Source organism: Lutzomyia longipalpis, chromosome 1 (assembly GCF_024334085.1).
Source record: "Lutzomyia longipalpis isolate SR_M1_2022 chromosome 1, ASM2433408v1".
Lineage (NCBI taxonomy): Eukaryota > Metazoa > Arthropoda > Insecta > Diptera > Psychodidae > Lutzomyia > Lutzomyia longipalpis.
In genome coordinates, this window is record NC_074707.1 from 1,143,417 (window position 1) to 1,171,412 (window position 27,996).

General features: G+C 37.8%; 1 protein-coding gene across 8 annotated transcripts; it reads left to right on the forward strand.

Moving 5' to 3' along the window:
* The first annotated feature begins 13,636 nt into the window (after window positions 1-13,636).
* Window positions 13,637-27,992, forward strand: LOC129786360 (amyloid-beta-like protein). Of its 8 annotated transcripts, none has more exons than XM_055821319.1 (12): window positions 13,637-14,447; window positions 18,120-18,290; window positions 21,265-21,403; window positions 21,485-21,706; window positions 22,788-23,050; window positions 23,157-23,288; window positions 23,425-23,577; window positions 23,647-23,796; window positions 24,293-24,879; window positions 25,254-25,395; window positions 25,499-25,681; window positions 27,786-27,992. In XM_055821319.1, the coding sequence occupies exons 1-12, from the start codon at window positions 14,376-14,378 to the stop codon at window positions 27,885-27,887; spliced, it is 2,316 nt and encodes a 771-aa protein (XP_055677294.1). In that variant the 5' UTR covers window positions 13,637-14,375; the 3' UTR covers window positions 27,888-27,992. The 8 variants fall into 8 exon arrangements, with proteins under 8 accessions (XP_055677294.1, XP_055677295.1, XP_055677297.1 ...); XM_055821320.1 differs by having other exon boundaries at window positions 13,649-14,447; window positions 21,488-21,706; XM_055821322.1 differs by having other exon boundaries at window positions 13,649-14,447; window positions 21,488-21,706; window positions 23,659-23,796.
* Window positions 27,993-27,996: the final 4 nt, after the last annotated feature.

Below are 27,996 nucleotides of genomic sequence, written 5' to 3' on the forward strand. Positions count from 1 at the left end.
TTTATTCTGATAAAAATCTTTTCTTTTCTTTTTTTAACAATTTAAAAGTTCTTGTAAGATTTTAGATTTGTCAAGGGGTGTTTATCTGAATGAAAATATTTGGATTATTCGGATGATTCGCCAAAGAAATCAAAATATTCAACAGACAAACATTTCTCTGTTTTCAGTCTTAAATTGGTAGAGACTTAGGAGAAAAAGCTTAAAGTGTACTAAATTCTAGACAAAGTCAAATGCAATTTAGTACTTTATAGGGTTTTTAGTACTTTTTCTCTGTAATCACAGTATATTTTTTCAGCTACAATTTACTATGTTTACTGCTAGAATTTAAAACTTTTTTTTACTATTGAATTTAGTACTTTTTCGGCTTGAATTTATTATTGATTTTTAACCTAAGATATTTACATAAATTCAGTACAATTTTGATTTGCTGTCTCATTCATCCCCATTGAATGTAATGGTAAAAATGTTAAGTTGGAAATCCTGGTAAATAATGGACAAACCAATAATTCGGCGATATTTTGGTATTTTTTGAAAATTCAATCTTAAGAATTAAATTCAATAAAAAAAGTACTAATTTCTAGTCGAAAACCTAGTAAATTCTAGCCAAAAATATAGTAAATTCTAACTGAAAAAGTTCTAAATTTAAGCAGAAAAAGTACTAAATTTAGGGTGAATAAGTACTAAATCCAAGCCTAAAATGTACTAAATTCAATCTTAAAATGTAGTTAAGAAAAACAGTAAATTCAAACCGAGCAAGTAGTAAATTCAACCCGAGGAAGTACTAAATTTTATCTAAAAATGAAAGAAATAAAATGTAAAAATCTTATAAGATTTTTCCCAGTATACCAAAAATCTTATAACTGACGAATTGTAAAGAAGGAAAAGTAAAGATTTTATATCAAAATCAACCCCTAAAGTTGCAAAATCTGAAAATTTTCAACACAAAAGCTCAAAAATTCCATATTTTTTTCTAGAGAGAAAAAAGAGGAGAAATATTGACATTTTTTTAATTATTTCAAAATATTCTTCTCTGTTTACATTATATCCACACAGTCATGTCTATTAGAAGTAAAAAAGCAAACAATTCATATTTATTATAAAATTATTGAGACTTTTCTAGGGCACAAAGAAAGCTCAATGTAGGATAAAAATAAAACTTTGCTACATAGAAGCTCCTCTGTCTCTTTAGCTATTGATTTTTAAATTATAATATTATACGTCACACAAGCATCCAACACTGCTGTGTGTAAATTAAATAAATTCCTTCCAACATAAGTTTCTCCCTTTTATAGAGAGAGCAAAACACAACATCCGCCTATCCCGGGGTCCATTTTAGTAAATCATCCAGCATTATGGAAATGAATTTGATATGGGGAAAAGGTCCGAGAAAAAGGTTTCGCTTTTCTCATTTTCTCCGTGAAATCCCACGCCTCACTGTCCCATGATGATGGAGAGGGGGGAGGGAAAGGCTTTTTCTTTTCCCGCAATTTTCTTTTCGTTGCCCTCCATGGGCCATTAGCATGCCTTTCATCATCCTCCTTCATTGACATTCATCCACAAATCGATTTTGGGCGATTTTGGCACACTTTCACAGCCTCTCATCCCGCTGCCATCGCATCCTCTTAGTCTCCCCCACCCTCCTCCCTTTTCACCATCATCCTCTTTTCTGTCTTGGATGTCACACTCAATTATTCATGCCAATATTTGCATTGTTTGTCGCTTATTTGTCTTCCTCTCTGTGCGCTCTTTGGCTCTTGCCATCCGTGTGGCAGATCCATCACCATATAAGCAGCCCCTCACGTATCTTTTGAGAAAAATTTATGTGCATTTCGCTATCAGCTCGCAACATGGAAACTCACCACCACCCCCCACGTCTTGGTTTACTTTGCATGCGCTCCCCGCGCAGAGTGATGCGAATGAGTCATCCAAGGCTATATAAATGCAGATTAAAGTACATTGGCAAAACCCACCCCCACCCACCCTCTTCTCAACCGTTTGTCAACACTAATATTAAAGTTGACTCTTGCATAAGGAGCCTGGAGGCTATGAAAATCCCCTTTCTAACGAAATATTAAAAGACCAATGAGGAATTTTCTTATTTAGCAGATGGACGAGCTTTTTCATTTTTTTTTCTTGCTTTATTATTTTCTTCCACCCACATCGCAACTCAATTTCCTCCTCAAATTCCGCAGTTGATAAGAAAATAAAAAAAGAGGAAATTTTTCTCTATTTCAAGGATTGTCTTTCTCGCTCTTGTGCTCTCTGCAGAAAAAGCTCAAAGGAGAGGCAAAGGAAGAAAAAATGAGTTTATTGTATGTATAATATTTTTAATAGAAAATTTTCACAGAGGAACACTGCGGTGTTTTTATATCCTATTTATAGTCTTGCGACATTTTAATAAAACCACGTATTTCATCCCTCATCCCACCCTCTGCCCCCCCTTCAAAACACATCAGAAATGTATGGGTCTCTGCAAGAGGAAAAGTGTATGTAGCATTTTTTTGCTATATAATGTGATCTTATGTACATAGTGAGGGAAAAGAGGAAAAATATTACCCTTACATGCGGCAATAAAAAGCGTGCGATGAAAGCTTGTGTGAGGAAAATAAATAATATTTTGCAAAACCAAATGATTGCGTATAGGAAGCAATGGAATGTGAATGAAAATTTAACCATTTTTCTCATCTTCAACTTGTTGTATTTTTTTCACTGTAAATATTTAATTTGAACGCAATGAAAAATTCAAAGCTCCCTGTGGATAAAAAGTGTAAAATACCAAAAAGAATTCGTCAGAGCTTTTTTTTCTATGAGAGAAATCAATTTTCTCCCCCTTGTAAAAATTGAGAGGAGGCGAGAAGTCTAGGAAAAATACCCCCTACCCTTATTTTTTTTTAGTAGATATATACTCTGCCTATGCCCAAAAGTCCGGCCATAACAAAAAAAAAGAAGAAGAATGAAAAAAAAATCCCCAAAGTGAGGCAGAAGTGAGAAAAGAGAATTGAAAGGAAATTGACAAACAAGTTTCCTCAATTGCTAAATGAATTTTCGCCACTTGAAAATGTACACGGAGGGATTGCTTTTGGGGTGGTTTGAGGGGCAAAGGAGGGTTTCTTTTCGAGAAGGAGAGAGTGAGAGAAAAAAGAGAGAAACCCCCGAAAACGAGATGGCGCAGTCATTGAGATCCTTTGTCCGTCCACCCCCCCCCGTGCTCCTCCTATAGAGGTGAAATGGTGGAGCAATTAAAAATTCATGAGAACAACTCTCTGAGTCATCATCGTGATCGTCATCATTGCCACAAACTGCCAGGAGTTGAAAAAAAAATTAGTTTGGTGCTCTAGATGGATTTTTCAACCCCGAAACCCGATTCCTGGCTATGTTGTGTAGACATATAGAGAAACTGGGGGCGCAACAGAGAGGGGCGCAAGTGCCGAAAGGAGGACGGAAGAGCCTCTCGCTCTCGTGGATGACTATGAAATCCAAATGGGTCGATAATGTTGCTAGGCAACACCCCCTATTGCGCACAAATCAAAGCCAAAAATGTAGCGCCCATTCATATCCCTCCCAGGCCACCCAGTACTCAGCCACCCCTCCCCCTCTAACCATGCATCCACGACACCCCCTCTCGAAAGCGACATCGCTGCTATGGAGAACAGAATTGCTTAGTCCGCAGATAGGGATAGAAAGGATGATGAATTTAGAGGATTTTTCGTCCTTAAAAAATAGATATTTAATCTAGGTTGAGCTAGAAAGAATTCTAGAGAACGGCTAGAGCGGTTAGAACCTTCACTGGAGCTCTAGCTCCAGGATCACCCATTCGCATATATCCTTTAGGTGTTTTACGAATCCAAAAGAAAAATATTTCAAAAAAAACATTTTTTAATATTTAAATCAAAATTCTATTTTAAAAATTAAAAAAAATTTATTAAAAAAAACTTTTTAAATAGAAAAATTTATAAAATCTTTTTTTTTAATATTTAAATCAAGATTCTATTTTAAAAAATTAAAAAAATATATTTTAAAAATCTTTTTTTTTAATATTTTAATGAAGATTCTATTTTAAAATTAAAAAAAAATATATTAAAAAAAATTTTAAAATAGAAAAAATTATAAAATCTTTTTTTTTAATATTTAAATCAAGATTCTATTTTAAAAAATTAAAAAAAATATTTTAAAAATCTTTTATTTAAATAAAAAATATGTAAAAAAAAAACCTTTTTTTAAATTTCGAAATTACGTTACCTACGTTAAATGGGGCTAGGAGACTTTTATCTCCTGTACACTGCGGCCCATGTGGGCCTATTGTGCGTTAATATTGAAATTAAGATTCTATTTTAAAAAAAATTATAAAAAAATATTTTAAAAATCTTTTTTAAATAGAAAATATTTAGGTATAAAATCCTTTTTTAATATTGAAATCAATATTCTATTTTAAAAAATTAAAAAATATTTTAAACATTTTTTTCATTGAAAATATTTTAAAAATCTTTTTTGAATTCTTGTTTTTAAATATATAAATAAAGATTTTATTTTAAATTTTTTTTGCAGAAAAGCTCCACCATTGAATGGTATGAATTTTAAAAGTAAAAGTAAATTTAAAGAAAATAATTCTAAATAAAATATGAAAGAACGAGGTAAATTGTCGCTTCGCTCCAATTTTCCTCGCCCCGCTTCGCGGGGGGTTTTGCGCTACGCGCAAATTTTAGAGAGAAAAAAAAACTGTGATGATTTATACGTAGATTGGGGTTATTCATCAACCCCAAAAAAATTGCAAAGAGAAGAAATCATTTTCATACAACATTTCCGGCGCCAAATTCAAAAATTCGCAAAAAATGCATGAGAGTTATATGGGGGCTACCTGAAGGGGGGCTTTGGGGGGAAAATGGATACGGCCACTCGAAACCGCCTGTTATAAGGAGCCTCTGTGCCAAATTTCATCGCGATCGGTCAAACGGTGTAGATTTGTATAGCCGAACACGACGGAAGATTACCAACAAACAGACCTTTCTTTATTATATAGATGGAGAGCTCTCATCGAACCCAAAAGGAAAAATTTTGCAAAGAGAAGAAATCATTTTCATACAACATTTCCGGCGCCAAATTCAAAAATTCGCAAAAAATGCATGAGAGTTATATGGGGGCTACCTGAAGGGGGGCTTTGGGGGGAAAATGGATACGGCCACTCGAAACCGCCTGTTATAAGGAGCCTCTGTGCCAAATTTCATCGCGATCGGTCAAACGGTGTAGATTTGTATAGCCGAACACGACGGAAGATTACCAACAAACAGACCTTTCTTTATTATATAGATAAGAAGAATTTGTGAGGAATTAAATTCCGGCAAAGCTTTTAGATGTGTTATTGGCTAGTGCGTGCCTACGAAGTTTAGGTTCAAAGTTAGTTAGAATAGAGTACAGAGACTCTAGCTTTATATTCTTTAATCCATAATCTAAATTTTTGCTATTTCTGTGCACAATATTGAGTTTGTTGCTGGAGAGTTATATTTGCTGTCTTTCTCTGTGATTCCTCGCGGGGGTGCGACGACCAGGATGGGGTGTGGGAGGCATATGAGGTGTGCGGCGGGAAAATCGACGAGCAAACACAGAGATAAGTGCATTTGTCGTCCCCTAGCAGCATATTTGGCACCCTTTTTGTCGACATAGGGCCTCCCTGGAAACAGCTCGAGGACACACAGACACACCAACAGGGGTGAGTCGCCCCTGCGTTATGCCACCGTGATCATGAGTCATCATAGGTAGGTCACGAAATATCCGTGCCACACACACGGGATAGTCTCCGTGGTCTGCAAAGGGTTGGCGCAACATGACGGGGGTGGATGTTTTTTCAACCAACTTCCGCTTATGAGTTTTCAGGTCGACCCGCAAATAAACCAAGCAGTAGCAACATATAAAAAAAAAACATTCAACCCACTAGACAGACGCACAGAGTTGCATTTTCGTCCTTCTAAAAATGCACGACAAAAAAGGCGAAAAAGAAGATTTGTGTGTATGTGACAGGAAGAGAAATTGCAATGTAATGCAAATTGAAGGGACCCCACAACCCCATACCACCACCCCCAGGGGAAACCAACCAACCCGTTTTTTTTTGGCATGAGAAAAGCCAAGTGGAAAATTCTTGAATCATTTGCCAATTGCGCAATTGTTGCGATTGGAACAAAGGCGAAAATCTTAGTGGGTGAGCTTTCCACCCTTTACAATCGAAAGCTCCCATATTATATGTTATGCAGGGTGGGTCTCTCTTCCTTCCCACACACACACACCCACCATATTGATTTACACACACACATTTTTCAAACTCCATCGCTTGGGTGGAATGGGAGGGATGGGGGTTGGTAGGTTAACAACACAAAACAGCGTGGAAATCCTTTTAGGGAGGAAATTTCAGGTGAATTTCGACTGGTTTCCCAAATTTCTGTTCTGTTGTATATGTTATGTATATCCGGAAGAAGGTTATTTCGAGACAGAGAGAAATGAAGTAAAAGCTCACAAAGGGAGCTTATGTGTGATGTACAATTCTATGGGAAAATCGCATGTAATTTAGAAGAGTTATTTGAAGAAATTAATTTATCTAATCCCATTGGTTTCCATACACGCATGAATAGCTCCACAAAGGACCTTTCACATCCAACGTAATATTTTTCATTAAAATATTTGAATTATTTTTTTTTAAAATATTTATTTGTATTAGGCTTTCGAAGCGTAACGATCCAATTAAGTACAATAATTTGACAAAATTTTAATTTAATTTCTGCTTCGTTTGGACTAAATTAGTTTTAATTAAATTTTAATTTGGATAAAAGGTTAATGCTTTATAGTCAAGGGGAGTTTATCTGAACGAAATTACTCGAATCTTCGGATGATACGCCAAGGAAATTCAAATGTTAGTCTAATCCTAAAAAATCCTAAAAATGTAAATTGAAGCAAAAAAATACTTAAATTAAACCGAATAGTAGTAAATTCAACCGAAAAACAGATTAAATTCAAACCGAAAAGTAATAAATTAATGCTAATTAGTAGTAAATTGGACTAAAAAAAATTCAATTCAAACCAAAAAGTCCTTTATACGTTTTTGGATTTTTTCGGTTTTGAGTTGTTCGGTTTTTAGCAAAAGATGTTCATATGAAGTCAAATATTCAAATATTTGGAAAAAATCACAATGCTCGTCAGATAAACACCCCTTGTTTATAATTTTAGGTTTAAAAATTATGTTTTATTTAAATTAAACTTGCACTAAAGCTCTACTTTTGAATTAAATTTAAATACAATTGCAATGAATTTAATTGGAGGAACTAATCTTCATTAAGCATCAAAAAATCATTCAAATCAATTTTTGTGATATATTTTTTTTCTAAAATTGAGCTTTTCTTCAAAAGTGAAAAAAGCTCCATGCTATAAGACCTCAAAATATATTTATTTTTCTTCGAAAGTTTGAATTTCTTTTGTCTGAGAATTTCTCACCACAAAAAATTGCCAAAGAATTTTAACTTTACCAAAAAAAAAAACTTCCTTAAACTAAATATTTCTAGCGCAATTATTAAAAATTACAACAAAGTGAATCCTTCCACAGTATTTTCACCCTAAGGCGGTTTTTCTTCCATCTGTGCTTAATTAAAAAATTACTTGTATTGCAGAGAGAAAACCATCGCTCCGCCAAAAAGAAGTTGCCTCAAAAAATATTTCTTGGCCTAATTGTGATTGATGATCCAACCACCACAGCTAGATTATACACTGAATTTTTAGGCTGTTTTCTGTCTGTGTGTGTGGGGGGAATTTAATCCCACTTCCGCAGAAAGCCACCACAAATATTCCAATAATCCGCGTAAAAGACATTGTGGAAATTTTCACAGCAACGGCGAGATTCAGAGAAAAATGAATCCAACGCTCTGGCAAAATGGTCTGTGCGGTGCATTATGGAATCCTAGCACGAAGTTCAACTTGTGTGTGATGTGGAGGAGGCTGGCTTAATGGGAATTCCATTCACGTGGAAGGAAAGCTATATAGGAGCTTGGAGATTATCGCATTAATCTCAATACATCAGAATCCATTTGTTATTTTAATCCACACGAGAGATTTTCCTTTTTCGTCCGAATAATTGGAGAGTGGATTGAAATTGCTCTCACATTGGTCTGTAGGGGAGGTGGGGTACAACAAACCATCACCATGAGATTTTCCATGCGAATGGCATTGGGAGAGAATGAAAAATGCTGCTGCTGTGGGAAAGAAAGAAAAAAATCTCCCCAGCAAACGTGTCACACTAAATATATCGATCTATGCGGAGGATGACTCAGGAGGAAGTTTTCCAAACGAGAAATTGACTTTGGTGAGTGAGAGAGCTTTTTGCCAAATTGAACTTTTCACACAGGAAATTTCCCTTCGATACCGGAAGTTTTCGAGGACACATCTCCACGGCAATTACAACTCCGCCGCACACTCCTTATCAAAAATGAGCACAACCCCCTTATCTTAACGTTTGGTTATATCGCGTTGCGAGGACATCACACCTGGAGATTGCCTCTCTTTGGGTTTCCTCCTCCACCGCGTTGCTCTCATGGCAAAAGGGAAAAGAGAAGATTTGGCCGATGGAGTGTTAATGGGTTTTTTGGGTGTGAAAATAGCTATTTTGGCGCAAAAGTGCGATGTAGGGACGGAGTTTAAATTGCTGCATTTTCTCCACATACATACAATCGCACAACCAACCCCTGTGGGGTTCTCCACGCTTCAACCATCACCACCCCAAGCTGCGGGTGAGTCACAGACAATCTCTGAAGTGGCAATATCGTATAAAATGGGCGTTATTCCAAGAAAATGTTGCGAGGTTGACTCCACCATGGGTGATGCGAGCAAATGGCGCGCTCCCCATGCCACATGGGAGGGTGAGCGTAAGGGAGAAGACCCGAAAATGCGCAAACATCGCTCCTGAAACTGCAAAATTTCCTCATGAAATTCAATGGGAAACTTCTCTTTGACTTTGAAGCACACACATGCAAACAAAAAGTCACGATGGTGGCGTGGGTGCCATGTTCGGGGGTTAAGAGAGAAAGGAAATATCACCCCGTCTAGTCAATCCCACATGTTAACCCCTCGCAAAGACTTGGGGGGGGGGTGCAGCACACAGAAAGGGGTGTGAGATCTCCACAAAACGGGGTAAAATATCTAATGAGCTCTCTGCTCCCGCAGCAAGATTCTTCTTTGCCAAAAACTCCTTGAGAAAATCCATAAAGACGCTCGTTGCAAGATGTTATGGCTCTTCTCTTTTTTTCCATGGAATTTTCTTCTTTTCCCGTTTAGAGGAAAACTTTCAAGGAAACTTTGTGCAAATCGAAGTTTTTTTTTTACTTCTTGTTTCTCTGTTGTGAGTCAGCTCACGAGTTGGCTGGTCTAGGGTTCGATTCGTTGTTATATAGTGTAGTGAATGGTATCTATAGTATTAGTTTTAGATAGCTAAAACCGTATAGATACGATGGGTTTTTAGTAAATTTCCGTTGATCCTGCAAATAAGGTTGTTTTCTCATGAAAAATGTATTTTGAAAATTAAATCTAATTTTACTTGTAATTTCACAAAATATTTTGAAAGTTTTCTACCTTTAAATGCTTTATGCTACTGTCTACTGTTAAAAAGAAAAAGTGTTATTTTCTTTATTTAAATTAAAGACAATTCAAACCAATTTCCTAGAAACGTAATCCTTAAAAAAATCCTATAAAATTTCATTTTATTTGAGATTTTTTTTTGGCCAAATTAATGATTAAACGCTATTTAAACCATTTATCGTTTAAGCTAGAAGCGTTCAATTTACATATTAAACTGTCGTAGTAATTCACAACTCGCGTGAATGACAAAGTTACTAAAACTAAGAGCATGTAAATTCTTGCTTGTAAACTTACTGCGAGGAGGAAGTTCATTTAAACTCCTTGCGGTTGGAATCAATATTATCTGCAATGTATGGAGGAAAGGGGTAAAGTTAACCTACCATGAATCATCTAAAAGCATAAATGCAAAAGTGTCGTACCAACTTATCTGGCTGTGGTGCACTTTCGGAAATTACTTGAGAAATTCCTTATCTTTGGTGTGCGGGAAGATTCCCGGGGAGGACGTGAATGAGATTAACTCTCCAATGCGCGCGGAAGTCCCCCAGCGGCGAGAGGTCATACCGAAAGAAAGGAAGTTCCTTGAAGCGGAAGTTTGCTATTGAGTCGTTTGGTAGTCGATGGGAAAAGAATGTAGGTCAGGGATAGTGAGAGATGCTGGAGTCTATATATAAATCATCTGCTTAGGGAGTGAGCTAATTTTTGTTCAGATTGTCGCCAGGATAGTTTGAGCAGCAGGCACATTGTTGGAGCACATACGTCAGGGGAGCTATGATGGAGAGATGGGTGGGCAAGGGAGGGAGGGCGCGATGCCTCGCAATTATGCGCATGGCACGTGCTAGCGGAGAGAGACACTCCCTTTCGGGCGCGACATTATTGAGATCAATGGAACAATTACGGGTGAAAACATCCCCCATATATACACTAAAAACTCTCCTATATGGAGGCATACAAGAAATTCTGCATCCATTGTGCGGGCCTCTTTATTCTTCTTTGCAATCTTGCCACACTCACTAAATCTTCCATACCCATAATGCTGTTCCTAATACAATGGATGGTAAATCCTACCATCCTATCCCCCCCCCCTTTGTATGCACAACTTGGGCAAGATAATTGCATTCCTCCAAACTCAGGCCGAGCCTTTCTTGTGAGTTCTGCTTTTTTTATTTCTCAACTCTTCGCTTTCTCTCCGGAATATTTGATTTCCCACCCCCTATACAAACCCCCCACGTATATATATGAGGGTGTATTGCCCACAAGAAAACCCCCCTGAGGGTACACCATGCGAGGTGTGGGACTACTTGAGGCAGAGCATAGAAATGAGCAAGAATACCCTGAGTCAGCTGCTGCCAAGCACAAAACTTCTCTCCTTTCATCGCAATTTTATGTGTCTCTCCTCGGGACTTATAGATTGAATTGATCACGGGTCATCCAACTAGATGAATTGCCAAGATACGAGCTGAGACGTTTCCAAGAAAAAAAAAAGAGCCCCCATTTTTCTTCATTGGAACTTCCTCTTTGGCTTTCATCCCTTATTCCGCCCTCTCCTCTCCATCTCAAACCACCCTAAATTTAATCCAATTTCTTCTGGGGAAAATCCATTGGGGCTCCATGGCTAAAGGTCGCGATCTGCATGCAGGTGAAGGTGAAGAATGGTCATCGAAACGAATAAAACGGAAGGAATATCTTATGCAAATTTCTCTTCAGTACCACGATGCTTCTATGGACAAGAGCACTTGAGTTTATTCGATGAATCACTGCAGAGGACCGCAATGAATTTTAATAATAAACTTTCAGGTAGAAGACTAATGAGTTATGTATACAGGTAGAATTATAAATTATCTTTTTTTGCTTTAGAATTGCATTAAAGAAAAAAAAAAGTTTTCAAGAATTTCTGCAAATCAGACTTGAAAAAAAAAAAGATTTTAATTTCAAAAATCTAATGAACAAGAAAATGCTATGTACAGGTAAGTTATGTACCTACCCATACCAATACCTATACCTAGTATATAGAATTTTAGAGTTATATGTATAAAAAATAAACCTGCAGCACTTTAAAAGTTCTTTAAAAGAGAAAATCCTCCCCAAGAGCTCAAGAAGATATCGATTCTCCCCGAATGATTCACCTCCTTCGTTAGTGGCTCCTCGTGTACCCACCCAGGGGACCACCTGAAAAATTTTCTTCCTCACTCTCCCTCCCCCGAGGGACTTCATGACGGGAATGGTGAACAATTTGGATTCACCCACCACCCCATAAATAATTTCACGGGGTGATGTATTTCTCAGTGGGACACACGAAAGTCAATCTCGCATGGGAGGAAATTGCACAATTCTGCCACTTCCTGTATATTAACCTCCTCCCTCCCGCCTGACGTGTAGTCACCCCCCGCATGAGCCATCCAGTCTGTGCTACTGGAAAATGAGCAGTGACGAAATATTCTCTCCTCTATAGTGTGTGTCTGTGCAAGTAAGTTAATTAGAGGTATGGGGGCAATGGGGGAGGCTTTCGGCACCTCTCTTCTCGCCATTTCCTGTGGGGCGCCTAGCACACAGGCTCACCGTTTTGGTTGTGAGTCAGTGCAAGGAGCCGCGCGAAATCCTCCCCGTCTGTCGTCCAAAAGGCACACACAATGCCACTCCATTTAATGTAGTTATCTTCCCCATAGATCCCATTATGTCGGGGCGTGCGGAATGGATCAGGCTCATACTTCCTCCGTACTCCACTTCCCTTCTTTATGTACCATCAATGGATTTCTCATGTTGCGCGCGTGCGCTGCGAGCGAGTTTGCGCTCTAGAGTTATGCTCTGTTGTACTCTTATACCTACTCTCTCGGCGGTTCTGGAATAAATTGATTGAAATGATACATAGATAAGAGATTATGTATAGTTCTTTTTTCATAAATATTCTATAGCAGGTAGTTCTTTATTCTTTGGAAATATGGAATTAAGTAATTTTTTTTGCTATCTTGACTACCAAAAGATGCATCAAAGTTTGAAATTAACTGATTTTTAACACTTAACAGGTAATTTTAGAAATCCTTTATTCTCTTTATTCTTTAACAAATTATTTTCTTTACAATAAAACAATTGAAAGCAAATAAATTTGTTAAAATATTGGGCTAGACCCTATAAAAAATCTTTTCTTACAATTCGTTAAGATTTTTGGTATTCTGGAAAAAATCTTGTAGCGTATAAAAATCCCATATTTGTGGAAAATCGAGAAAATGAGGAAAATTAAGAAAAATTGGGATTTTCGCTCTATTTACAATTTATTTACAAAAATTCAAAGAATAATTTTATACAATAATCCACGCGGTTTGTAATTGAAAAATATAAAAATTGGGCGCCAGATCACCCGCTATGGTGATCCCGCGTGGGAAAATAAAGAAAATTCAATGAAATTACTTACATATTTACAATATAGGAGCAAAATGAAAAATATTTACAAAATTCACTTGAAAATTATATAATACAAAAATTGAAGACTTCACAATCCATTTTGCTGCCTATCTGATCGACGGTCATCAGGGAGGAGAGTGAGAGATGTTCCAATTCCCAGCTGGAACCCTCAGAAATTCAAAAATGAACTGTGGCGGGTATACAGGGTGCAACAATCTTATAAGATTTTATATTTTATTTCTTTCGTTAATCGATTGTTTTCAAGGAAAATTACTTTTTCAGGACTCTTTAAAAGATCTTTCTGACTGTTTGAACAATAAATTCTTTGGTTTTCTCATATAGAACGACAATAGAAAGATTTTAAAGCATTAACTGTAAAAATCTTACATCTTTTAAATTGTAAGAAAAGAAAAGATTTTTATGAGAATCAACCACATTGGAACTTTAGTTTAGTCTTAAATAAATCAGCCTTTCCTGCTATACTTCTTCCTTATCGTGAAAAAGAAAATCTATTAATTCATCAACTCTAACGTTAGAACAGAATGGCTTCTCCAGCTCTGCCAGGCCAACATTAATTTTCTCTCCTCTCAATTTTCTTCTTCTCTCATGATGTTGAAATGTATTCCGATGTCGTGCCCGAAGGTCCGCCGTACTCGAAACCTCCAGCAGTGCGCAGTGTTGAGTCGTGCTACGAGCGTCGCGTATGATACACTGAAGAAAGGTCCTCTTATTCAAGTGAAGCAGGAAAAAAGGCTAAAAAATTCCCTTTTCTAGGGGAGCAATAATTTTGTGAAAAAAAAATCGACAATAAGTCGCGCAAAAGTCGCGAAGTAGTCACGGGATATATAGTTTCCGTGTAGTGAAAATCTTGGAACGGTGGTTGGCATTTTCCCTGTTCTCGTTGCTGTGTGATTTTTCAAGAAAACCACCCCCTTGTTCACAAAGAAAGCCTCTCATTGGGGTGGATTGTACTGCAAAAAAAAATTCTTGGTGTGGTGAGACGTGGAAAAGAAAAGAATAAAACAAGAAAAAGCAGCATAATATATAAAGAAGAAAGTTTGGGGGCGGAAAAGTGAAAAGTGTTTGCTGTTGTGTGAACCAAGGGAGGTTTTGTAGGCTTCTTCTCTCTCCCCCACCCCCTTGAAGGAAGAGTGGGGTGTGTTGTGGAGGAACTTATAACCAAGAGAGAAAAATACTTCTTTGCGGCTTCCGCAGTGGATTTTGTACCCACTTTGGCCATATGTATCGTGTAGACGGACGTACATAGAGCTCCAAAGTGAAATACAATACCGAAGAAAAGTGTGGGGCCGCCTCGAAAAAAAAAAAAAACAAGTAAAGAAGGAAAAATCGCAGTTTAATCAGTGCAAACGAAGAAGATGTCGTCGTGGGGATTTGTGTTCGTTTTCGTGCTTTCGACGCTTTTTTCGGATATCACATTCAGTGTCCAGGTGAGTTATTCTTCAAACACACAAAAAAAAAAAAAAAAACGAAAGCCATTGTAAGGACACTCTTATTGATTTTTTCATGCGCTGAGGTTTTTTTTTTAATTCTAATTCTGTATATAAGATTTTTGCGTCTAAGAAAGGAAGATTTTCACTGATTGCCCCGCACCATACCTTCAATAAATGGCGCATCTCTTTTGTCATCATATTTATGACCTCCACACGACTGATTTTTATCCCTTTTTACGACCTTTTTGCTGGTGAATCAGAACATTTTCCTCCTTTTGTCATTCAATTCGACAATTGTTTCGATCCTTGGGAAGGATTTTATGAATTCCTTGCGCATTCACGGGGCTTTTGTCTTATTTTACGAGGGATGTTTCTAATGTTCCGGAGGTGTTTATCTCATCCGGAGCATGATTTCTTATTGCTACTTGGGAAAGGATGTTTTTGGAGTTTTAAGCACTTCTAAAGCTCCTAAATGGAACTCCTTATTTGTTAAATGTTGAGGGAACTTTTCAATGTCTTCTAAATACTCTGAAATGTAATTTTATTGATTTTAGAATATTTATTAGGCAGCTTGAGAAGCTTAAATCTTTATGCTTTTTATGATTATTCAATGTACTCTAAAATATATGTTTAAAAAATTAAATTTATTGATCATGAATCATGATTAATCAAGAACTTTTCAGATGATTTTCTCTATTTAATTTCATTAAATAAATTTTAATTAAATTGCTTTCTTTCCGTTTCTAAGGTTTCTGAAGTTTCTTTAAGAACTTTTCACATGAGAAAATCAACTTTTTTTTGTCTTTTAATCAATTTAAAAAAAAAAAACGTTAGTTCTAGATTAATTCTAAGCAACAAGAAATATTCTTTGTGTGTTTCGCGAGTTTCCACATACAGTTACGGCAACCAAAAGCATGTTTTTTAACTAAATTTCCTGCGCTGTGTCAATTCTTTTGCACATTTTGCGCTACTTACTCATCAGTTTACATAAATCTTCAACGAGATATTCTTCTGCCAGATTTATCTTTGTGTGTTGCTTCTGTAAATTTCTCTCCAGATGCTGTGTGTGAGATAAAACCACCAGATTCTTGGTGAAATGTGAAACGAAATGAAGAAAAGAAGTTACATAGAAGCAAAAAAAATGTATATGTATGTACGTCTGGTCTCGAAAGTCTCTTTAGCTCGCCAGAAGTGGCGGCCGCGAAGGGGGGAAAGAAAAGAAACTAAAAACCTGAATCAATAAATTTGTATCATGTTTTATAATTCTTTTAACGTTCCCTATATAGAAATACTCGAACTTTTGTCTGTATATGTGTGGTGGATTTCAATTTATAATACAACGACGATAGAGAGAGAGAAGCATTATTTATACAACTCTTTGGATGTTTTATTTTCACCGTCCCTCTTTCCATTTTCTTATTCGCCAAACTGTATCCCAACCAACTATATACACATATAACGAAATATATTATTGTGGCAGCCATACACGGAGACTATATGTTCTGGGTGTACGAAACCAGATGAAAGTCACATATTGATTTTTCAGTGAGTTCTCCTTCCACATAAACTCCAACATAACATGCACATACAATGTAATGTGCTATATTTATAGAGGAGGGGAACCATTTATTTACCTCCTCTTATTCGCCATGCTTGTGTATACTCTTTCTCCCGCGCTCTCCGGGCTATAGTAGCAATTTCCACCAAGAAATTCTAACACAACATTGTACTCTCACCCCAAAGTTGAACTGCTGCTATGAATTTCTAGAATTTCATATCACATGCCGCATAATATATATTTTCGGTTGTGCGAGGAATGGGGCGCGACCACCCACTTCTCATGGCAAAAGAAAATTCCTCACTGATAAGAAATTGGTGGAAAATTCTCGTGTGCGCCGCATTTGGACAAACGGAGGAAAATTCCCTCGGAGCTTTATCTTGTGATTTATGATTTTTCACATTAAAAGTTTTCCCGAGAGTTTTCTCTCTATTTGCAAACAATATAATTGGATGTGTTCTGCCGTGGTCGGGATGATAAATCCTCATGTGAGGGATGCTTCTTTTGCCCTCTTCCTTTTTTCTTTCTTTCTTTTTATTTTCCCTCAAAATTAATCATCTTTTTTCCCCAAAATTTTCTCTTTTTTTTTGTTATGGAGTGTATATTTCATGAGACATCTGCCTGCGAGACATTATGTGGGAGTTATTTGACTCTCTTCGCCATGAAGAAAAAAAAACGAAATGAAAAGCTTCATAAGCTCTTTGTGTTGACTTTGAGATTGTACGTACATTGTTCAGGTGATTGGACTCATTTGTCTCAAGCAATATGTAAAGTTTTTAAAATAAATTAATCTCACAGAAGTAGATAAGTTGATTATGTATTTAAACTACCTACATAATCTTATACTTTATATGTATGTAGTTAAAAAAAAAGAAAATATTTTGTTAAAGGAAATCTAAAAAAGAAAATTTATTCAATGGAATAATTATAAATTCTTTATAAACACCTCTAAGGCATAAAGATAATCTGGCCACTCTGTACATTATGTATTTGTGCTATATTAAATCCTGGAAAATATCCTTAAAATTAATTTTTATTTTAGGAATTCTGGGAAATTTATTTAAATTTATTTATTGCTCAATAAGAAAAAGGATCAAAGGTCAATAATTAAAATTCTTCTCTAAAATCCTTTCTAAATAATATACGTTGAACACTTTCACATAATTCCTCTGCTAAAATTTAATTTATTGACATATTTATCAGCTCCATTAATTGGATTTGAAAATATAACGATTATCACCACTTAATCATAAGTAAACAGAGCAACTATATTTAATGCAATTGATCCAGATAATTCCAGCAGCTTCATTTTAAAATGCACAACCACAAACTACTCCAAGTGCCTGTATTAATTAATTTATAAATAATTATTTTTCCCCCCTCAATTGAGCTGCAGTCATATTAAGGGTTGCAACTCCATATTGCATATGTTTGATATGAGTGGAATGCATCGACATGGAAGAAATATTAATAAATTAATTTATGTGTTCAATTTGGAAATGAGGCTCAAAATTTTACGAAATCACTTTGGGAGCAAAAACAGCAACATTTGCATGCACAAAAAGCGCAATTTGATCCACAAAATCCTCCTCGGAAAAAAAACAACATTTCAGATAATTCCCATGGTCCACTTTCAAGCATACAGCCCCAATGAATATGCTCACCGGTGTGCGGGGGAGGGATCTCTATTCAAATTTCATTGGGATATTTTTTTTCTCTCTGTATGTGATGCTTTCGATGCTCATCCAGGGGAAAAAATAAATCAATTCCAATGGGGGATTTTAATTTAAATCCCACACCCCCATTAAATGCATCGATGCACATCGGATATGGGGATACAATGCTGGAGCTATAAGGGTGGGTTGTCATGTGGAAAAAGCCCCATTGCTATGCACAACAGGAACTCAGGGACTATTCTCTGCGTCCTGGCCAGGAAAACACGATAAATCACATGCACTGAGGGGGATGGTTGGTGTAGAGAGAAATTGGAGCAAAAGAGCTGTAAAAATTGCATAGAAAAGAGCCTCAAGTGGATTGTCTGGTGGAGCAAAGGGTTTAGAAGGAGTTAAATGTGACTAATCGTTTCTTCTTTCTTCTCTCTCTCTTTAAAGGCTGCCTCGCCACGATGGGAGCCCCAGATTGCAGTCCTATGTGAAGCAGGTCAGATTTACCATCCACAGTACCTCTCTGAGGAAGGCAAGTGGGTGTCTGATCTGAAGATCAAAGTTCCCAGTTCGTCGTGTCTCAGGGATAAAATTGATCTGCTCGATCATTGCAAAAAGGTAAGCATTTTCCGCATTTTCCCATTGATTTCATTATGTTTTTTTTTTCTTTGATTAATTGCCAACTTCATTTTAATTTACAATGAATACGAATGTCTCGAATTGAAAGATGGATTGTAAATTACGTTAGAGTTCATATTTTATTGAAATTCTTCCTCCTTCGTATCTCTCGCTGTATAAGAAATATAAATGCATTTTGTATTTAAGGGTGGGTGTTTCGTGAATTGAATCAATTTATTTAATTAAAATATCGTGAGAGTGACTTTCTCAATACCTACACAATTTTCTTCTTGCTTTCACGTCAATTTCTTTGTGTCCCAACATTTTTTATTCCGCGTCCTGATGAAAAGAAGAATGGGGGAAAAATTCACTCGTAAATTATTCATTGACTCCCCCGCTCATTATGGCTCTCACGGGGTGAATTTGTACATTTATATTTTTTCCACAGTCACCTGTACCCCCATATACACCTCCACCTTGCCGCCGTATCTAAATTACCGCTAGTCACGTGACAAAGGAGTGAATTTTGCCCACCTCTGCGCATCTACGCACCATTTGTTATTCTCCTCAGGGAGTGTTTTGTTCGTGGCATCCCCCACAGTGTGGCTGTGCTAGTCTGTGTTTGGCAATATGTGGATAATGCCCCGAATATGCCGCGTCGGTGCCCCCTTACTCTCCATGGGGGGGGGGGAGTGGGTGGCCGGGGGGTGGTGTGACGGTGATCAATGAGTTGGGGCGACCACAGAGTTGTTTTCTGGGGGGCGAGAGAAATATGTATATGAGGAGGATGGAAAACCGACAATGTTAATGCGCAAATATTGTCCGGGAATTGCTGTGTACTTCCAACATAATACCACGCGCGCATACCCTTCAGCTCACTTCATTTTCATTATCCACTGTACAATCCCATGGAAATCAGCATTAAATGCTGGAATGGGAAGTGAGTTGAGTGAGGCAAACTTACATAGACACACATTATCCGTTCCTCATTCGCAGCTTCTGCAAAGCTGGATGGTGGAATTACATTTCTCAATTTCTCCTTCCCCCAAATTCTCATCTATCTTATGAAATTCTCACACGACTTCACACTCAACTTCTCATTTCGCAATTTTGGAAGATTTCTTTATATACATATATTGTACCGTATTATATAGCATAGAAGAGAAAAAAAATCACGTAGAAAATTTTGGGGAAAATAAGTGTGAAGAAATTTCCTAGGAGAGAGCTTTGCACCAACACTCTCTCTCTCTCTGTGTGATAGATAAATGTCCCCCAAGAGAGCTTTTGTGGTTCGGAAAAATAAATGGGTACAGACTTTGTGCGGGATTTCCGTCGATGGACTATTGATGGGGTGATTTGGTGGATTTAGAGGGACAATTTGGGGGTTGATTTTCCAATGTGTGTGTGGGATGAAAACTCAAACAAAACCTTGCCATCGGTGTCCGGGAAAATCAATTAAATAAAGTAATCCTTCGGTATTGGCCTAATAAAATAAAGTGCACACAGAATGAAAGTTTTCTCGATCGATAAGCTCTGCAAAGGCACTTTGAGCAGCAGCAAAAAAAAAGGAAAATCAAATTCATGGAAATGTCCCGCTTGTCGAGGTACTTCAATTCATTCTTCTTTGTACCAATTGCTACTTGCACAAGGAGAAAATGGCAAAATACTGCGAGTGACTATATCGCAAAGATTTTTCTCCCATAAAATTGCAATGACTTTTAATACTTTTGCAATGCAATTTTTATACACGTTATAATCTCTCGTCGTCTATGGCTCTCGAATGGAAGTAGCTTTTTTGTGCTATATACGTGCACACAAAACCCACTTTTATACAGAAAAGTTTCATTCTCTCGGATATGGGAGAGCTTTTAAACGGTATTTATAGCGAAAAAGCTCCAACGAAATATTGTCACACTTCGTACCGTGAATTTCCTTTTTCTCACTCCGTGAACTAACATAAAATGAAACTTAATTATAAACTATCGCAAGTGATGAATTATATGTCTAAAAGTAATGCAACTTTTGTCCCACTTCACCGTGAAGAGAGGAGATATATTTTCAGCAGTGTGCGGTGGATGCATACGGGAGCGCATTTACCCCCAAAATGCATATAATTTCTCAAATGGTGAGAAAGTTCTTGTGCTTCTCCATGTTGAAAATTATTTCTATTTACGGGAGAGGAAATAAAATGGGAAAATACGAGAGAATTTATGGGAGGAATTTTCGAAATTTTTAATTAAAATTTATTGTTCATTAAAATGGGGGGATTAGTGTAGGAATAAAATCATTTTTTAATGTCGCGGGGGATATTTCATTAAAATTACGAGAGGATTGATTGTGCCCAGAGTTGAAAAGCTTTTTCTACATCATTATACTTTTTGTTCCTTTAAATCATTAAAACTTTTTAAGTTGTATTGGAACACTGTTATTGAAGATCAAAGAAAATAATTTTGCACATAAATAAGAACGTTTAAAAGCAGCTTAATCACGTTGAAAATAGGCGCCTCCACTGCATTTTTATTTGATTTATTTGACCAAATAAAAAATTAGGTTTAAGTCCTATTTTATGCACCTTTATAAAGGATTTCATGTTATTATTAAATATTATTTGTGAATTGATGTGCGTGAATGTAATACCCCAAAATTGAATATTACCCCAATTTTGACTAAATATTTACGCACGAGAAATTAATAACTAATATGGAACATACCACAACTGCGAATACATTAAATATACAAATTGTCCTAAATTATTCTATGTTATGAATTCACTGTGATTTCGTATAGAATTTCTCATGCACTTCGTGTGCCATTCCTCGTGGGTTGGGTGCGTTTTTGCATGAGAAAATCAGTGATTATACCACGTAAATTGTCACCACTCCTTCCCGGCCCGTCCCTGGTGTGGTGAAATGGTGCTGCATTAAATTCATTGCGAGTCAATTATATGCTAAATCCCACTCTCATTCATCCTAAGGTCTACCCCGGGCGTGATATTACGAACATCGTGGAATCGCCGCACTACCAGAAGATCGGAGGCTGGTGCCGGCAGGGTGTGACGAGTCAGGGAAAATGCAAAGGGGCCCAGCGCTGGATTAAGCCCTTCAGGTGCTTGGGTGAGTCATAGGAATTTATAAGAAAAATAAAATAAATTTATTTGTATCTCTTTAATGGTGCTCTTCCGGCCTTTCTTCCAGAAGGTCCTTTCCAATCTGACGCACTCCTCGTTCCAGAGGGCTGCCTCTTTGATCATATCCACAACGCCTCTCGTTGCTGGCCCTTTGTGAGATGGAACCAAACTGGTGCGGCTGCCTGCCAGGATCGTGGCATGCAAATGAGGAGCTTCGCCATGCTCCTCCCATGTGGCATATCTCTCTTCTCCGGTGTGGAGTTTGTGTGTTGCCCCAAGCACTTCAAAGGTATATTATATACAAAAACCCAAACTTGAAATTATTGAGCTTTCTCTCTTCCATTTTGCTCCCTGCGGGCGTTTCGAGTGCTTTTGCTTAAAAAGGATTTTAATTGGGGAAGAGGACATAGAGTGGTCTACGGACTTTGAGATGTTCCCTCCTTCTTTGATGCTTTTGAAACTTTCTGCAACATTCAAGAAGTTGAGTTTTCACATCAAGAGGAAATAATTGTATTCTCTATCGTGTCATTTGGGTTGCCCGTCCTCTGGGGCTTTTAAAGTTCATTTATACATAACATAGAGAATTTATGCGAAATCCTAAAATGAATTTAGTAGATTTTTTGGGGATTTTATTGAAGTATCAAATTTTAGAAATCATTAAAAAAAATTAAACAAACTTTCATTGAGTTTTGGAGCTTTTATTTCTTTCTTTTTGATATAATTGTGGATGATTTAAAATTTAATAGGTCAAAATAAATTCAAATAGAGAACCTTAATAGCAATAATTCCTTGTTCTGCCTCTGCCAGAGAATCTTTGTGAGAATTTTAAAGGATTTTATTAAGTATCTCAAATATTATACTATACGCTTCACTGGCACAAAAGAGCTTTTGAATGAGGAGCGCTCATTTATGTTTTGAACATTATTAACATTCCCATATTGCTATGTGGGTGTTTCTTGAGCTTTTATACCATTTTATTATTTAATCTTCCACTTGAAGCTTTAGATTTATTCCACAGAGTCAAAATCTTTCATCAAAATTAGCCAAAAACTCGAGATTAAGTTTAGCAAAGTCAGATAAAACACAAATATCAATATATAATTTGTGAATTAATCTCCCCTTAATATCAAATACAAAATAAAGCTTTCATTATGTATTCAATTTGACGGTATAATGAGTCTTTTAGGAGGGGGCCATTATACATATAATGTTTATTCTTGGGTGGCTTTATTGATTGCCGCACAACTTTTCAAGTGCACGAAAGCAAGAAACGGCCTCATGAGCAAGTTAATGGAAAAGTGGGTAAAATGCGGGGGTGTTCCAATGAATAAATTGGCCCAGCTTAATTGGTCTTGCTCTCACACTCGTAGATGCGGTTAAAGTGAAGAAAATCGATTTGCCCGCCATGTCGCCAGAGCTTGAGGGACTACCCGTGTCTGATGACCTCGACGACGACGATGACGATGTGGACATCAGCGAGGACATGTTGGCCGATGAAGAGGGTGACGATGAGGATGATTATGACTCAGACGAGGACACAGGGAGTGATTCCGAAGATTCTGGCGCCTCCGATGAGAATTGGGACATGCCAAGTGGATCATTAACCGGCAAGGATCAAACCATTGTCAATGAGGTGAGTATCCCAATGCCAAATTGCCCACTACTCTCAATTTGAGGTGCAAAATCTCATGCTGAGGCTTTATTTTCTCTCGCTGCCTATTTTTGCTGATGCGACTTAGAATCCCTCGACAATGTCTCCGAGCACAACTCTGAAGCCCACTGAGCAAGTTGCATCTTCGTCCAGTGCTCTACCCACTGTAGATCCCTACTTCACTCACTTTGACCCACGACTCGAGCATCAGAGCTACAAAGTAATTTTTCTCTTAATCCAATTCTCTTCCGCGCCTATTTATGGCTTTACTAACCAATAATGTTACGTAGTTTTGCTTTGCACATACCATGGAAATGTTCTTCCTCAAAAATATCGTGGTTAATTAATTTTTGTAGGAAGCCCAGCAGCGACTTGAGGAGGCACACCGGGAAAAGGTGACACGCGTAATGAAGGATTGGTCGGATCTGGAGGAGAAGTATCAGGATATGCGATTGGCCGATCCGAAGGCAGCTCAGAGCTTCAAGCAGCGCATGACGGCACGATTCCAGGTAAGTTGCGGAGGAGTCGCGTGCCATGAGGATCGCGCGAACAAAGCCTTCTTGATTGATGAGTTTTAGACCTCTGTTCAGGCACTCGAGGAAGAGGGGAATGCTGAGAAGCATCAACTTGCAGCTATGCACCAGCAACGTGTCCTGGCTCACATTAATCAGCGAAAACGCGAGGCTATGACATGCTACACTCAGGCTCTCACTGAACAGCCACCAAATGTAAGTTCCTTCCACTACTACATACATTTTTTTTCTCAAAGCTTTCGGAAGAAAGTTGAAGTTTTTTTTACGGTATCCTCACCACGTCTAATCCATTATGGCTTTAACGAAATTTAGAAGAATCTAATGGGGAAGTTCTCTAAATTTCATTTCCCTCAAAAAGTTGTGTTAAAAGGGAGGAATCATGTTTAAAGAACATCCGCGATGCGGATCACGAAGAAAGCTTTTGAAAGTTTTGGGGAGTGAAGTAATGAAGCGCATATCAATTTGGGAAATGGAGAATTCCAGACATGTGTGTGTTAGCCTCTAGTTTCAGCATAAACCGCAAACTGCAACTCTCACCGCATTTCAGTGTCAGACATCGTGAATTTTAGCGAATACCCTGGAATTTAACATACCCCCTCCCCCAATCCTCTCACCCATCCATTTAGAATCCCGTCGAGTGTGAATTAATTGGATGGAAAGAGTGACAAATGCTTATTTGGTCAAATTGCAGGCTCATCGTGTGGAGAAGTGTCTGCAGAAATTACTCCGTGCTCTGCATAAGGATCGTGCACATGCTCTGGCACACTATCGGCATCTCCTCAGCTCTGGCGGTACTGGTGGTCTCGAGGCGGCTGCATCTGAGCGCTCACGCACCCTTGAGCGTCTCATTGACATCGACCGGGCTGTCAATCAATCACTCTCAATGCTGAAACGCTACCCAGACCTTTCGGGAAGGATCTCCCAGCTCATGGATGACTACATTCAGGCATTGCGTTCAAAGGATGAAACACCTGGTTCAATGTTGGCCATGACGGAGGAGGCAGAAGCTGCCATTTTGGATAAGTACCGAATAGAGGTGGAGCGCAAGGTGAACGAGAAGGAACGACAGCGTTTGGCGGAGAAGCAGAGGAAGGAAAAACGTGCCCAGGAACGTGAGAAGTTGCGTGAGGAAAAGTTGAGGTCTGAGGCAAAGAAACTCGAAGCAACTGTGAAGCAGCAGCAGCAAATGAAGGAGAAGGCAAATGAGGAGGAGGCAAGGAAGTACCAGAAAACCGATCAAAAGGAAGTCAAGGATCACGAAGAGGATACGACAGTTGGGTGAGTTATCAAAATTTCTATATTAAATTAGGATAAAAATTCAGTTGAAAAGCACAAGACACGATGAGCTTTAGCACTTCAGAAACTCAATATATAGCAAAGTAAAGCTCCTTTTTGTGCAATTTGAAATTCAATTTAATGCAGAAGGCACCGAGAATGGATGTCGCTTTCTTGAGTACTTAAAGTGGTAAAATTATTCTCATGAAACCCCAATTGACATTCTCATGAAAATTCCTCTTTTGGGAGTGGGAGGAGTGGGGGTGCACTGCAGCATATTGGGGGTGGCCCCGTCGTGTAATTGGTGTCAGAAAGTGGGATCGTTGGTGCAAGATGTTGGCAAAGTCTCCCTAATTCATTTTCTCATCTTACAACAGTGTGGCTGTCACGGCTCTTCCTACGGTGGATGATGCAGCTGTTCAGCGAGCCGTTGAAGAAGTTGCAGCCGCTGTGGCACATCAGGAGGCAGAGCCACGAATGCAGCACGCCCTGGCACATGATTTGGGCCATGGAGAAGCAGTGAGTATAGAAAATCCCTTTTTCTTCGTTGAAACCCCCATTGTTGCCATCTTTGGACATTAAAATTGCATTAAAATCCATTCTGTTCATATACTTGTTTTAGATTTATTCAGTGAGGAGGGAGGTATTCCAAGGACCGGGTCATGAGGGTAGGAATGTGTACTTCACCCTGGCTTTCGCAGGTATTGCCCTCATGGCCGCAGTCTTCGTGGGAGTTGCCGTGGCCAAGTGGCGTGCCTCACGGTCACCTCAAGCGCAAGGATTCATTGAAGTTGACCAGGTTAACGTGAGTCCCAATATTCTTTATTTATTTACTTCTCTTTCTTTATAGAATTTCTTTTTGATTTAAAGAGAACTAATTCAAGCCTTGTTTTTGAGTTTCAAATAAAACTGGGAAACTTTTGCAAGAAATCCTTTTTGGAGACTTTTAGCTGTGATTCTTTCGAAGAAAAGAATAGCACAGCTTCTGTGTACCACCTAAAATGCAAAGTCGTCAGATCGGGCTCAAACTTGGGATGAGCACGAATTAGGGTCCCCACATTCCAAAAAACGTATGTCAAAAAAAATTTTTCCGGCCGTCCGTCCGTCCGTCCGTCCGGCCGGAGTTTGACGCTTAATTACAAGAGAACGGTAATAGATAGAGACTTGCGGTCAAAGGCAAAGTTAGTATATCGGCCTGATGTCGTCTGATGGTGAAGTCAAATCCACCCCCCCACCCCTCCGTCCGCCATTTTGGATAACCTCAAAATTTTGTTTTCGCTATATCTCTGGCCCTATTATAGCTAGAGGTCTGAAATTTTGATATGTTGTAGGGGCAATCAAGACCTTTTCAACGATACCTCATTTACGAAAATCGGTCAAGCCGTTTAGTCAATATGGCCGTCACAATTTTTCATCGAAAATCGACCATAACTCGAAAACGGCTTGACCGATTTTGATCAACCCGGGGTCAAATGAAAGATCTCAAAAAACCCTACAACTCTCTAGAACATCCGAAGTTTCAAAAAAGACCGCTAGGGGGCCAAAAATCAAAAACAAAATTTTTGATGAGTTTTCGATGAATATCTCGAAAACTACACGATGCATTTTCTTCAAATTTTCATATGTTATAGCTGACTATATTATCTAGCTCCATGCCAAAAATGAAGAAAATCTATGTCGCCGTTCTCGAGATATAGCCTTCCAAAGTTGGCATGTCATATCTCGGGCTCTACAAGTCCGATTTTAATCAACTCAAGCGCAAATAAAAGGTTTCGTGAAGCCCTACAAATGTCTAGAACATTGCAATTTCGAGAAATGACCGCAAGAGGCGTTAAAGTCAATATTTTGCATATCCAAAATTTTTAAGTTTAAATATCTCAAAAACTGTACTATGCATTTCGTTAAAATTTCAGTATGTTATAGCTGAGGTCAAGACCTTTCCAACAACAGGTTATTTAAAAAAATCTATGGAGCCGTTCAGGAGATATAAGGGTTTTAATTTTTTATTTAATTAATACGCTAACTCTTTGGCGCCCCGCGAATTTTTTCTTATTACATAAATAATTACTTTAACGTATTAACTCAATGAAACTTATGGAAAGCTCTAAATTTTAATATTCTGCAACTTTGGCTAAAGAATTTACTGAATAGCATATTTTTGCATAAATTTACAGTTTTATCTATTTAATTTATTCTTCATGAACCGTTGCAGTGCCTTCGAGAATTCTTAAAGTAAAAAGAATAATACGAAAGTATGTCTCAAGAAAACAAGAGCTTGTATAATAAAATTAATTTGCAACTTGAGAAGCTTTGCCTTTAAGTAAAAGTTGATTGGCACATACGACGATGCTGCATTAATGTTGCATACAAGTATAGGTAGTTTAAAAGCCTCTGTGGTATTCTGTTACACTGTGGTTTCTTTGTGAAAATTCTATAGGGTGTAATTGGGTTAACAAATGCTCTCATGGCCTTTAATTTTACACATTATTTTTTCCTTTAAAGTTCCTCCCTATTTTGCCTTACATAATTTACTGATGAACAAGTCCTCCCAATTATTGCTGCAGCAGGTAACCATGACAACATTAAGAACGTAAGGTAACTAATTGGATTGCAGAGCTTTCATGAAGATTTCACATTTTATATATACGTAGAGTGGAGCTTTTGAAAATATTCCTCAATTTCTCCCAGGATATTTTGCAATACTTCTCTGTGAAATATTTCTATTTTTGCTAAAATGGAATTTTCTGTGAATTGATCTGTGTAAAGGAGGAATGCAAAAGTTTCTCATTGAATTTGAGTAAACGAGAAAAGCTGAAGAATTTTCACCAAAAACATGTCACAGATCTTCTTTTTGTGTGTGGAAGGAGACTTTCTGATTGAGCTTTTCCGCTACTTTGTACTTTTTGCAGACTATTGGAGCTCCCGTGACCCCTGAGGAGAGACACGTTGCCAACATGCAAATCAATGGCTACGAAAATCCAACATACAAATACTTCGAGGTCAAGGACTAAGCGTGTGACCTCAAGCAGCGATTGAAGGAGGATGGTCTCGTGGGGAAAAGAGAATCAAAATGGAAAGTATAATCCTTTTATATTCAATAAAAAAAAACATGGCAGTTGT